Source organism: Verticillium alfalfae, genomic scaffold (genome assembly GCF_000150825.1).
Source record: "Verticillium alfalfae VaMs.102 supercont1.5 genomic scaffold, whole genome shotgun sequence".
Classification (NCBI taxonomy): domain Eukaryota; kingdom Fungi; phylum Ascomycota; class Sordariomycetes; order Glomerellales; family Plectosphaerellaceae; genus Verticillium; species Verticillium alfalfae.
This window is the reverse complement of record NW_003315034.1, coordinates 672,973-685,113: the sequence shown is the minus strand read 5'-3', so window position 1 is coordinate 685,113 and position 12,141 is coordinate 672,973. Positions and strand designations below refer to the sequence as shown.

The following is a 12,141-nucleotide window of genomic DNA, read 5'->3' as shown; positions in this document are numbered from 1 at the left end:
GTCTCTCGGAAACGCATCCGGCTCCTGCACACCTCTTCAGCAGTTCGACGGCATGCCCACTGATTACGACAATACATCCGTCTTCCACCGCTCTATGCAGGGCCAGACGCCGTTCAGCAACCCCACCGGCCAAATCAACATGTTTTCTTCCATCGGCTCAGGCAACCAGTCCATCCCAACCTCACCCCAGAAGGGTTGGATTGGCCAGAACGAGTCCATGGCCAAGAAGATGCGGACGGGCAGCCCTGGCATCCGCTCTCACAACGAACTGCGCAGGGGCGACGGCATCAGGAAAAAGAATGCTCGTTTCGACATTCCAGCTGAGCGAAATCTCAACAATATTGATCAGCTCATCGCGCAGTCGACCGACGAGCAGGAAATCAAGGAGCTGAAACAGCAGAAACGTCTGTTGCGCAATCGCCAAGCAGCGTATGTTGACACCCTTGCCTCACCTATAGTCACCTACTAACGTGCCATGCTAGCCTTGATTCCCGCCAGCGGAAGAAGCAGCACACGGAGCGTCTGGAAGACGAGAAGAAGCAGTACACCACCATCCTTACAGATATGGAGGAGGAGATTGTGGACCTGAAGGCCAAGATGGAACTTCTTCTACGGGAGAAGCAGTCTTACCAAGAGTACATCGAGTCACTCCGCATGGAGAAGGAGGAGATGATCCGGTCCCACACCATCGAGACGGGCGAGCTTCGCAAAAAGGTCAGCGTCCTCACCGACCACGTGCAGAGGCTCGAGAGTGCCGCCATGTCGTCGTCCGTCCCTGGCCCCCAGGGGTTCTCTACGGGCTACGACGACATGGATGGCTTGTCCATGCCTGGTCCTTGGGACAATGTCGGTTTCCTCGGCGACTACACTGTCGAGCCTGAGGTCAAGCAAGAGCTCCAGATGGCACCACCGCCCAAGAAGTCCGAGATCAACTTCCCCGCCGAGACTGAGAAGCAGTCGTCTCAGGGTGGTATCCTCTTCATGCTCTTCCTTGTCGGTGCGTTCGTCCTCTCAAACCGGTCCGCGCCCAGCATCCCTCGCGTGTCCGATGATGTCCGGGCCGAGGCGGCCACGCTTCTTGAGAACGTCTTCAAGGATGCCGGGCTTGATGAGTCTACCAACACGATTCATGCCGGCGCTCCTCAGCCTTCGGGCGCCAACTGGGTCAACGACCCGGCTATGGGCCTGGCTGGTTCTGGCCTCGACGGCATGGCGCCCTCGATGCTTGGCCAGCTTGGCGACACCCTGACCCAGCCCAACGAGGAGCAGAACAACGAGCAAATCTTCTCGATGTCGGCAGCCCAGTACAACGGTGTTCACTCGCAGGACTTTATGCACAACGTGCCCGAGCGCTCCACGAGCCAGGGCCGCCGCAACCTGGCTGAGGCCCTCTCCTCGATGCGCAACAACAACAAACAATCAATGGCCGAGGTGTACACCCGATCTCTCCTCTGGGACCAGATCCCTACGGAGGTGGTCAAAAACTTTGCGAAAATGGTGGCTGAGTGCAACAACGCTCAGCAGAACGAACGGCAGCAATGCATGGACGCGATTGCCCGATGAAATCCAACGGCCCTTGATGACTTAGGAGCTAAAACGGAGAAACGACTGGCCGATGACGACCCTCCGGCCTAATGACGACGACGCGTCTAATGAGTCTGTTTTTTTTTCCTAACGACGATGATGATTTTCCTTGCCTCCATTGCGCCTATCCCGACTGAATCGACGATACAATCAACGCCGCTCCCGCGCAACCCAGATACTGTTGCTCACGCATCAAATGAACCTTTTTACCTTTGGACCAAGCCTTATGCTTGCTGTCCCTCTTCTTCTGGCATGATGCCAGCCTTCTTCGCACTTCTTCTTCACACCAACTCCCCCTTTTTATCCCCTTATTTTGTGTCCCTAGCTATGAAGCGAGCGAGCGAGCATTCTGATTTTTGAGTCCTTGGTTACCTTCGATTTGTTTCATATATCAAGTCTGGGATCTACTGCTCGAGCGGAGCAAGAGGCGGGCGGAGACGAGGACTGGCAAGTCCCCACCACGGGTGACGCCCCATTTTCCCTTTGTCACCTCGGATTTTCCTTATTTCTTGTACACTGTTGGATCGGTCGGTGGCATGCTGGGAAGCGGTCACGGAGAGGCTGAGAGCTGGTCTCAGGGACGTGGATCTCATGGACACGACAGGATTGAACATACGGAGAACAGGACGGTTGGGTGGACGGGACGGATGGATGGCATGGGACTCTGGGCATTCGCAAATTGGCGAGACGGGACATTACAGGCATGGGGGCGGAGGGATGGGATGGGATGGGCCGGACTACTGGGGATCTGGAACTACTCGGATGATGATGTGATGGGTGCACACGAGAGACGGATTTTATTGATGAATGACTATCACGATGCCCACCTGTGGACGGTACTACGTACAGCAAGCTGCTCCTCTTCTGTGACCTACAAGTTCGGTTTGCTGCCGTTGATTAAATGTCAGCGATGATCGTCTCTGGCACCGGGTCTTGGTACCAGCCGTTCTTTGATGTTTGTGATGTCTGTGTATGTGTGTGTGTGTGTACCACTCACGCATCGTTGTGCCATGGCCAGTCTGGCAAACCTGCCTCTGGTCCTCTCGCCTCATACGCATCGAGATCGCCCTTTCTCACCCCGTGATCGCGCCCTGCGGCGGCCAAGTGGACTCGCTGTGCCAGATGCGCCGATGCTGCCACAGCCCCTGCGCCATCTCACCCACGAGGGCCATTTTCCTGCTCACCATCTTGTTTTGCTCGCGTAGGCAGACCGCCACTACGCACAAGAAGTAGAGGCAGCAGCGCACTCTTCCTCGTCCACCTGAGTCCGCTCACCCACACGCATCCCCCCGGTCGTGGGACAAGGGGGGATAGGGAGGATCAACCTATGCGGTGGGAGGAATCCAACATTTCGGTTCGCAGGTCCTTATGAGTGGGTTGCCCCGAAGCAGGGCGGGCAGCATCTTGCGTCCCCCCCCTCTCCTCCCCCACGGTCGGGACGGGCCAGTCGCTGGCGCGGGACGAGGTCAAGTGGGAAGAACCAGCGTGCAGTAGCGCGCTGGAGCTGATCCCCCCCAAGCAGCGGGAGGAACGTTCGCGACCTTCTGATCTTAGGGGAGGGGGGCACTTGTAACCTGCAGACGGGTATGAATGACCTTCCGTTCTCTGTCTCTCCAAGTTCCGTGCTGAGGAAGGGGGAGATGCGATTTGTTGCGTGTATGTACTTTTCCCAGACGCCTCAGCCATCTATATCTGAGGCTTGCTTTCTTGCTATAGGGAGAGATCCTCCTTGTGTGTGTGTGTGGCTGTGATTGATGACCGCGCGCTTGGTCTTGGTTGTTGTCCCGAGTCTGTTTTTAGCGCCCCTCATCAATACCCCACCCCCCCCTCTTCCTCCAAGCGGCTGACGCACTGGACATGCCTTATCACGCCAGTGAAGACCGTGTGTAGATGCCTACAGGACCCTGGAGAGGCGAGACAGTGGACCACATGTCTCGTTTTTTCCTCTCATGTCTCAGACCATAGCTGTGTCTGAGTCTCTGCCCTCACCGTTGCATGGCGCGGCCCTTTTCGTCGTACCCTCTTCCCGACGGGCGGGCGGGCGGACGGACGGAGGGGTGGTCTGTGGCTGGCGAACGGGCAGACAGTCTCTTGTTGACGTGATGCGATCTCGTGTGCTTTGCCGCTCTGCTCCTTGTCTCACTTGGCTTTTGCTAGTGTGCGTGTAAGACACGTTGGGCAGAATCTAGTACGGGGACCCCTTTCGCGGTCGTTAGTGGGTGGGGTTCGCTGTGCCACTCGACTCGACGAGACAATGGCTTTGTGCTGCACCCGGCTGCGTTCTGGCGCCTGCGGTGGGAGTGGGGTTGGGGCGCATGTGCATTGTTCGGTTCTTTGTTCGGGCATCTCTGGGGTGTGCATCTGGCCGTTGCGCGGGCTTGCCGTGATCGTTCGGCGTAGTGGTGCGTCTGGAAGTTTCGTGTCGAGGCGTGGAGAGAGCTCTGTTTCGAGCTGTGAGTGAGAACTTAGTATCGAGGTACAGATTCATCGTTCCGCTCTTTCAGGTCCGAGTTTCGCGTTGACAGTTGGGTCTAGACTTCTGGGGGTGCATCGTTTGGTGACTGACGCCGCCGAAGCTGGCTCCGTACATGCGAGAGGCTTTTATCCATTCCTCAAGATCGGCCTCTCTTGAGACCATGACCACTTCACAACGAGAGGTATTGACATCCATAAACTCTTCACAGATGGAAGAAGACTATACCAGGCCTCTCAGGCGTTCTATGCCTGGTCAGGCTTTTGCTACCCGAAACCGTCGTGTTCTCCCTCGTGCCGATACTTGACCATCATCTTTGTGGGCAGTAGAGGGTGCGCGGAGCTCCTAGAGGCCTCTCTTACGTTCGCATGATGCTTACTTCCCACTTCATTCATGTCTTTGTCTGCAAAAACACATGAACTCTCGGAACTTCAGGGCGCTGCGTACAATACCCGGGTTCAATAGGGATATTTTGCCGACCCAACATCGAACCGTCTAGTCCGGCAAGACGTGTCCATGCTCTTCGCCAGGAACCAGCCTCGATGCACTCACCCCAAGGTACTACATCCATCACATGCGTCTACCATCTTCAACCACAAAAGGCAGGGTTGGTCGGCAAAAAAAGACGTCGGTCCTTTACACCATGATGCCATCACCATGACGAGTTTCGGCCGTCACCAAACTCCCATCGAGAGGGACCTGCATCCGCAAGAGCACATGTCAACCACACACGGGAGCCCCCAGCGACAGCCAAGCCCGAAGCTGACTGTAGTCCGCGATGAGGCCACAATGCCACAGCCAAGCCTTCGTGCCGAGTGAGTAAGAGCCTTTCTCACAGGCACGATACGCACACGCCGCAAGGGGGGCCGCATAGAACTAGATAGATGCATCGCAAGGGCAAGAGCCGCCGCAACCTGGAGGTGTTCCAGGAAGACATACTCAAAATACCTGGCTGGCATGGCAAAAAACAAATCAACGCTTTCCTCCACGCCATTGGGGAAGAATGGAGGAACCCCGGCCCCCTTTTTCTCAGCCTTTTCTTCCACCCCCCTCCAAGCTTATCATCGCCAGTTATTCAAGACGAGACGTCCACGGCGGCAACTTCGTGCTACCACGCTTCTTCATTCCTCCAATAAGCGGAGCAGAGTGGGAGGCCCAGTTCAGCCCAGCCGAGCAAAGAACCGGGAACACAGCAGCACGCATTCTTTCCCCCAACACACGCCCCTCTCCCCGACGGAACGGCCCCCCCCCCGGTAAACTGTCCGTCACCCGGCACAATCGCCAGCCCAGTGATCGCCAGGCCCGCGTAGAAGCGTCGAGTGCACGACGCCACGCCGCCTTCCGCCGCCGCTGCGACGGGTGACAAGGCGCTGTGCGAGGAACACGCCGGACTCGGTGGCCCGCCGAGTATCAAGGGTTGAAGGTGGGTGGGGAAACACGAGCGACGGGTGCCGGGTCGGGAACACGGATGCCTGCCGCCTTCCGCGTAGTGGCCGACCGACTCGAGCTCCCCGCCCCCCGCCCCCCTCCATCTCCGCGTGCCGCACCCGGGGCCTCAAAGGAAAAGAAGGGTAGACTGGCGCGTTGCCGGGTTGATGCATGTCACACCTCACCTCTTCTTCTTTTTGCCGGCGTCATCGGGACCGGGAGGGTCGTACTTCTCCTTCCATATCCTACATCAGGGGAAAAAGTAATGTGTCAGCCGATGTGCGATGATTGGCATGGTCTCTGCGTGATACAAGCGTAAGAAGGGGGGGAAGGGGGGCAAGCAGGTAGACAGCGCTATCTAGTCGTACTGGACACCAGAGGGCGTACACGTATGAAGCATGAAGGCAAAGCAGAGGAAGAGCCAATGGCTGGGCAAGCAGAGGGCACTCTTTGTGCAGACACGGCGATCCAGCCGGGTTCATCCGCGGACGCCCGCCGACGGCAAGAGCACGCCGGCACGACGGGTGTCGGCAGGGCGCGCAGGACTGCGTCTCGAAGATGGAGGGGGGGGCTTGGGCTTTGGGGGCCGAGATGACGAGGGCCAATGGAGGTCACGGCCCGCCTGTCATCTGCGACGAACGCGCGCACAATGGTGCGAGCGATGTCATAGGTGGTTCGAGGGAACACGCAAGAGGGAAAGAGGACAAGAGGGGCCATACAGAAGGCGGGCAAGCATTAAGGGGAGACAGGAGGGGTGCGGGCAATAACGAGAAGAATGGGAAAAGGGGGGGGGGGTGGAAGTACGCACCATGAGTTGCCCATGATCTTGTTGCCATTCTTCTCAGCCAGTCGGTAGTAGCGCGCTGCTGCAAACTGGGCATGTCGTCAGCCTCATGTGACGAGACGTTGCATCTCGACCTGGGAGCTCCAAGCTGAAGTTCGTTCCTCGATGGGGGGTTCTCCTCTGCTGCGGCCGTCCCATTGATGCCCAACGTGGGAATGCCGGGCCACTCTGCAGCCAAGGTCTGGGGCTGGAAGGGGGGCAGAGGAAGCGTTTGACGGATGCTGCAACCTCGTCTGACCCTGCAGTAAGCCACATCCTCTGGACCAGCGACCAAGTGAGGCTGGAGTCTGGGCCTGACAGGCCTAACGATGACGGGCGCAGCAGATGACATGACGAGCGCGCAGCAGATGCCCCGACGGGGTGAACAATAGAACGCCCCGTCCGACGTACCTTGTCTTTCTTGCAGCCGAAGCCTTCGAGGTAGCACCAGGCCGCCTCGTTCATGGCGTCTACCGAAGCGTAGCTGTCAGGTCATGTCGTTCTTGGTCGGGCTTCAACGAGGAAGCATGGGCTTCAACGGGCCGCAGGAAAGGGGCAACAGGGGTGGCAGCAGAACTCACCGGTATCTCCCAGATTCGCAGCCGTCTCGTAGTACTGCCGCGTTCCATGTCAGCACATTGCTCCCACCTACGACGCTGTCCATGACTCTGTCCATGCTTCCGTCGCGCATGGCGCACGCAAGGAGGAAGTAACACACCTGCTTCGCAGCCACGGGGTCCTTAGCTGTCCCCCAGCCGTGGCGGAACGAGTTGCCGAGCTCGAAAATGGCGAGCACGAGCTCCCCCTTGTAGGCGCCGCCCTTCTTCAGGCCGGCCTGGAGCGCGAGCTGCTCGACGGTGGCGGCGTTGCTCGCGGCGGCCGTGAGGTAGGTGACGCCGCGCTCGACGTCGGGCTCGCAGCCCCAGCCGTGGCGCAGGGCGAGGCCGTAGAGCACCTGGCTCAACGGGTTGTTGGCGCCCTTGGGGTCGGCGAGCCAGGCGAACATGGCCGTCGACTTGGCGAGGTGGCCCTCTTCGTGCAGCCGGATGGCCTCCTGGATGCCCTCGTCGACGTCCTTGGACGAGACGGGGCCCTTGCGGACCAAGGGGGGCGTGGCCTCCGGGGCGGAGGAGGACGAGGCTGCCCTCTGCGCTGTTGCTGTCGGGGGGACCGCGTGCTGGCCTGACGAGGGCGGCGTCGGCGGGCGCGAGTTGCTGCGCGCGCGCTCCGTCATGTTCGCGAGCATGGTGGCACGGCGCTCCCACTGGTCCTCGGCCGAGTCGGAGGCGACAATGGCGGGGAGATCTTGGGGTACGTGTTCGGAGCTTGAGGGGGCGCGGCTGAGGTGGAGGCGCTCAGAGATGCGGCGGCGGGCCTTCTCGGGGCCGTTGCTCGCCTGGGACGAGACGGAGCCGCTGCGGGACCGAGACGACGAGAAGACGTCGAGGCTCAGGCGGTTGCGCTGAGGGATGGGGTCGGCGGCGTGGAGGAGGGTGTTGTTGTTGTTGTTGTTGTTGCTGTTCGAGGTCGGCGACAGCTGGGACGTCGCCGTCGCCGCGGGTATGTCGTCTTTGGATTCCGAGCGGACAAACTTGAACTCGGGCGCGCCCGTCGGCGGGGGAGAGGTGTGGGAGGCGTCAGGCTGGCTGTCATGGTGGTCGTGATTGCTTTCGTCGTCGTGGCCTTCGCCATCCTTCTTGCGGAGGAAGTCGCGGAGTCCCATGGTGGGAAGGGCGAGGGGTCGTCTGCCGTTGCCTGTGGTTCGCGATATCGCAGGTTGTGTCGGGTGAGGGAGGCGTCGATGGTGTTGAAGGAAGCGGTCGTCGCTGGGGTTTTCCCTCAGAAGAAACGGCGTTTGTCTCAATCCTGTCTGAAAATCTATCCCGACAGACGAACAATGGTCAAACACAGCCGACTGGGGCGCAGCCATAGTCGGATCAGATCAGAATGGCTGACGCCGCGAGGCTTTCATGGCGGGGCTGATCCTTGGGGGCCGACGTGCCGTGCTGAACGAGGGGGACCCCCGAAAAAGACCTTTGCAAAGGCGTGTGTACGCGCGTTGTAAACGCCCGGGGCGCCCTGTAGGCGGCGGCTCCAATATCCCTATAGGGGTCGTCGTCTGTTCATCGCCTGGTGGCGGGGCTGAGCTAGGCAGGATCGTCACTGCGCCGCCCCCCCTTCTTCGTTCGTCATGGCGCCTTGTCGGAAGACTGTTGCAGTGAACGTGTCGATTGAGTTTGTCTAGAGATGCAAAAATGTATAGTGATCAGCCATGGTAATTTGGAAACAAGTGGTGCCATGAGGGATGTCCCCGCTCTGTCGATACTAGGTCATGTTGCATGGGACTTAGGTAGTAAATCCTCAGCCTTTGTTTGGAGTGTCATCTAGGGCTACGGTACCTACCTAGGTAGGTACCTTAGGTAGGGGGGTAGGTACTTCACTGATGATAGGCACCCTGGGTAATGGTAACCAAATCAAAAAGGCACATCACAACAATATCAACCGCATCTCCCATAAACAATACTAGTTATCATGCGTATTTACTCTTCATCGTCTTCGCCTTTTTTTTTTCCTTCTTCTTTTTCTTGTCGCCCACTTTCTTGCTCTTCATCGTCCGTGTGCAGGGTATCTTCATATCGTCACCGTCATCCTATCCTAAGGTATCCTAACGATTCCACGCCGCCGACACACGTCGTGTCGACAGCAGCAGCAGCAGCCGCAATGCATCAAGGGGTGCAAACGAGCATCACAATCAAAAGGAGATAAAGTCGCTCTGCGCCTTGACCTCCGCGTCATCGACCTCGCCGTCGCCACCGAGAAACTCGTCGACCTCGTCCGAGTCGACATCGTCGCTGTCGGCCACGTCGTCGTCGCTCGACATGTCGGCGTCTTCCTGCTGCTCGCCCGCCTTCCGCAGGACGCTTGCCCTCTCGCGGTGCAGCAGCTTGCAGCCCTTGGTCTTGCACACTCCTGTGTTGCTAAAATCGGGACATTCGGACACGTGCCTCTCGGTGCACTCTTGTCCTGCCTCGCAGAAGCCGTAGAGGCCAAACGGCCGGCATACCAGCGCACCTGGAGACACGTTATTGTGGGCATACGGACACTCATGGTTCGCACAGTTGCCCTTGATGAAGTGCAGGCACGTCGGCGTGCGCTGCGGGCACAGATCATGGGACAGGTCGCAATCCTCGCCGTTGGCGCACTTTCCCTTCTGGAGAAAATCACGGCACACCGCCACCTTGGACGCGTCGTGGATGTAGCGACAGGTCGGGCCCTTGGGGCAGGAACCTAGAGTCGTTCGGTTAGTAGCGTTTCCTCCTCCATGCTGAAGCGCTCGATCTTGAAAGGGGCCGGGCGCGCGCCTGATGTCACGCGGCGCCGAAGAGAAGTCTAAAAATACCAGTCGACGAAAACATGCGGCAAGGCACGTTGACCTTTTTCACGCCCGCATGTCTGTCATGTGTTAGCATATATGCAGTACGAGGGGGGCACACATACGGATGGAGTTTGATCACGCCCTGCCGATACAGGTTGCCATTCTTGCTGCGACGGAACTGAACGCCGCCGACAACGGCAACCTTGGGTGTGGCGCTGGCCGAGTGGAGGTCGCCTGGTAGATGTGAGTAGGTAGGTCCGAGGGGGAGGTGAGGTGCGAGACGACGTGCCGGCCAGTTTGACGAGCTTGCTGCCGTTGCAAGTAACGCGGAAGCTGATGCCTTGAATATCGACGACGTGGTCTTGACCTGCGTTGGCGAGGTTAGGTTGTGGGTTAGCACGAGCGAAACCAGCCGCGACACGGGGCCCTTGGCGCTGGTGGAGGTGAGACGTCAGCTGAGAGGCCTCGCGTGCGTTCTGGGACGCGAGATGCTGTTTTCGAGTGGCCTCGATGGCTTCTGTGCGCTTCTGGTTCTTTTCCTCAAATACATTCGAGTTGATAAGCTGCATGTTGTGCCGATTTGTGGTCGCGACCCACGAGCCTGAAGCGTTGGAAATGACGGCGTTGGATGCTGGTTGTGCCTCTGTCATCGGCGTATGACTGCCGCTGTTCAGAGTTCGATTTCGGTGGGCAGGGCCATGTCGGCCGCCGCGATAAGGATGATAATGATGGCTGCTCGATCGATAGGTGTTGTCTGGTGTGGTTAGAGAGGACGGTCGAAGTCGGTGCGTGGATGACAAACGCGAATTGTGAGCTGATTGCTGGGCTGTCGGAGACTGCGCGCCGGACTGCTGGCTCTTGTGGCGGTTGATCTTGCCTATGATATTGGTGAGATGGTTTGGATAAGCAAAATTCATGAATGGGTAACTGACCAGCCAGTCTGCTGATCTTGGCTAGAAGTTCCTGCTCCTCTGAAGACATATTGCGACACTGGCGGTTGGGATAAAGCAATTCGGGGCTTGAGGAGGAAGAGAGTTGCAACGCCTGCTGAAACGATTTCGCTGTGATTTCGATGGTTTTCCGCAGCAAAAACAAAATGCGGCGCGAATGTCGTCGAGGTCAGGGTTTCGAGTGCTGTTTGTGTTGAGGGAAAGTTGCAGTGTTGGGTTGACAGAGGAGGGGTGAATGCCCAAATACAAGTGACGGAGGCGACTTCAAAGTCAACGCGAAGTGGGCTGGGAGTCGGATCCACTTTCCTTCCAACCATGCTGCTCCTTAGGCCAATCAACAAGCTGCACATCTGCAAGGCTAACAATTGCTGTTGTGCAGGAGCCATCTTTTGTCCTTGCCAACCGCTGGTACTGTTTTACGCTCGATCCGCATTACGACCTCACATCATCGGTCTCTTTTCCTTGCTGGTCCGCTCCTTCAACGACTGCGGCAATATAGACCGTCTAGATTTCTCGTGAAACCCGATACCCGGGTCTTTTCTTCTTTCGAAACCCCCAGGCCCCAATTTCGTGCCCGCCCAACACGCTCCCATAACCTCGCAACAAACCTCACCCAGCAAACACCACCAGCCCAGAAGCACACCGCTTCTCTCCCACCGTCGCCATGTCGTCCTGGGAGCTCCTCAACGACGCCGAAGAAAACGAACTCCACAAATCCCGCCTCCTGAACATCGAGGAGAAGCCACTCAAGCGCATCACCAAACGCCTCGGGGCCATCTCCACCATTATCGCCGCCAAGGCCGCCCAGCAACCCACGCCGCCCCCCGACGCCAACGCCGCCTCTGCGACCGCCGACCCGGGGGCCCTGCACCGCGAGCGCGCCCTGCTCCGGGAAGACCTGGCCCTCGACTTCGCCGCCTTTGACAGCAGCATCGCGCGCCTGCAGTTCCTCCTCGACGCCAACGAGCGCGAGCGCGCCCGCTACGCCGCCGACCAGCAGCGCATCCTCGACGAGTGCCAGGCCGTCCGCGACAACAATGCCGCCCTGCGCGCCCGCCTCGACGTCGCGCGCGGCACGCTGCGCCAGCGCAAGGAGTTTGACCGCCTCGCCGACGATATCACCAACAAGAGCATGCTGCGGCCGCGGGACGACCAGCGCGTCGCGCTGCGGAAGCTTGAGGAGGAGTGCGCCGGGCTCGAGCGCGAGAGCGAGACGTACAACGACACGTGGGGCGAGCGCAAGGAGCAGTTTGCCAGGATCATGGATGAGGCCATGCGGCTGCGGCGACAGATTCGCAACGAGAAGGAGGAGGTCGAGAGCAGGGAGGGCATGTCGAGGAATGGTGGGGAGGAAGGTGAGGTGTCTAGGGCGTGAGGGATTTCGCGGTTCAGACGTCAAGACACTAGGGCGAAATTGGCCTCTCAAAACAGAAAAGAATTGAGTTGTATCGGACCTCTTAGTCTGACATAGTTGATAGTACTATCTGTGATGTTTGAGTGGATTGAT

The 12,141-nt window shown here is 58.7% G+C and overlaps 4 protein-coding genes across 4 annotated transcripts in view; 2 read left to right on the top strand and 2 right to left on the bottom strand.

Moving 5' to 3' along the window:
• Positions 1–1,563, top strand: part of VDBG_04532 (conserved hypothetical protein) — a gene marked incomplete at both ends in the record, with an annotated part of 1,933 nt that extends 370 nt beyond the window's left edge. The window contains 2 exons of the mRNA XM_003004880.1: positions 41–429; positions 483–1,563. Of these exons, the coding sequence (XP_003004926.1) occupies positions 41–429; positions 483–1,563 (1,470 nt within the window). The remainder of the gene's footprint in view (positions 1–40; positions 430–482) is intronic.
• Positions 1,564–6,842: 5,279 nt separating this feature from the next.
• On the bottom strand, positions 6,843–8,031 carry VDBG_04531 (conserved hypothetical protein; the record flags this gene model as incomplete). The annotated part of the gene is made up of 2 exons (XM_003004879.1): positions 6,843–6,923; positions 6,961–8,031. The coding sequence occupies 2 exons, from the start codon at positions 8,029–8,031 to the stop codon at positions 6,843–6,845; spliced, it is 1,152 nt and encodes a 383-aa protein (XP_003004925.1).
• A 987-nt stretch (positions 8,032–9,018) lies between these two features.
• VDBG_04530 (CCCH zinc finger protein) lies at positions 9,019–10,665 on the bottom strand (the record flags this gene model as incomplete). Its single annotated transcript, XM_003004878.1, has 5 exons — positions 9,019–9,596; positions 9,709–9,742; positions 9,807–10,438; positions 10,487–10,561; positions 10,617–10,665. The coding sequence occupies 5 exons, from the start codon at positions 10,663–10,665 to the stop codon at positions 9,061–9,063; spliced, it is 1,326 nt and encodes a 441-aa protein (XP_003004924.1).
• A 633-nt stretch (positions 10,666–11,298) lies between these two features.
• Positions 11,299–12,009, top strand: VDBG_04529 (conserved hypothetical protein; the record flags this gene model as incomplete). The annotated part of the gene is made up of 1 exon (XM_003004877.1): positions 11,299–12,009. The coding sequence occupies one exon, from the start codon at positions 11,299–11,301 to the stop codon at positions 12,007–12,009; it is 711 nt and encodes a 236-aa protein (XP_003004923.1).
• Between the last annotated feature and the right edge of the window lie 132 nt (positions 12,010–12,141).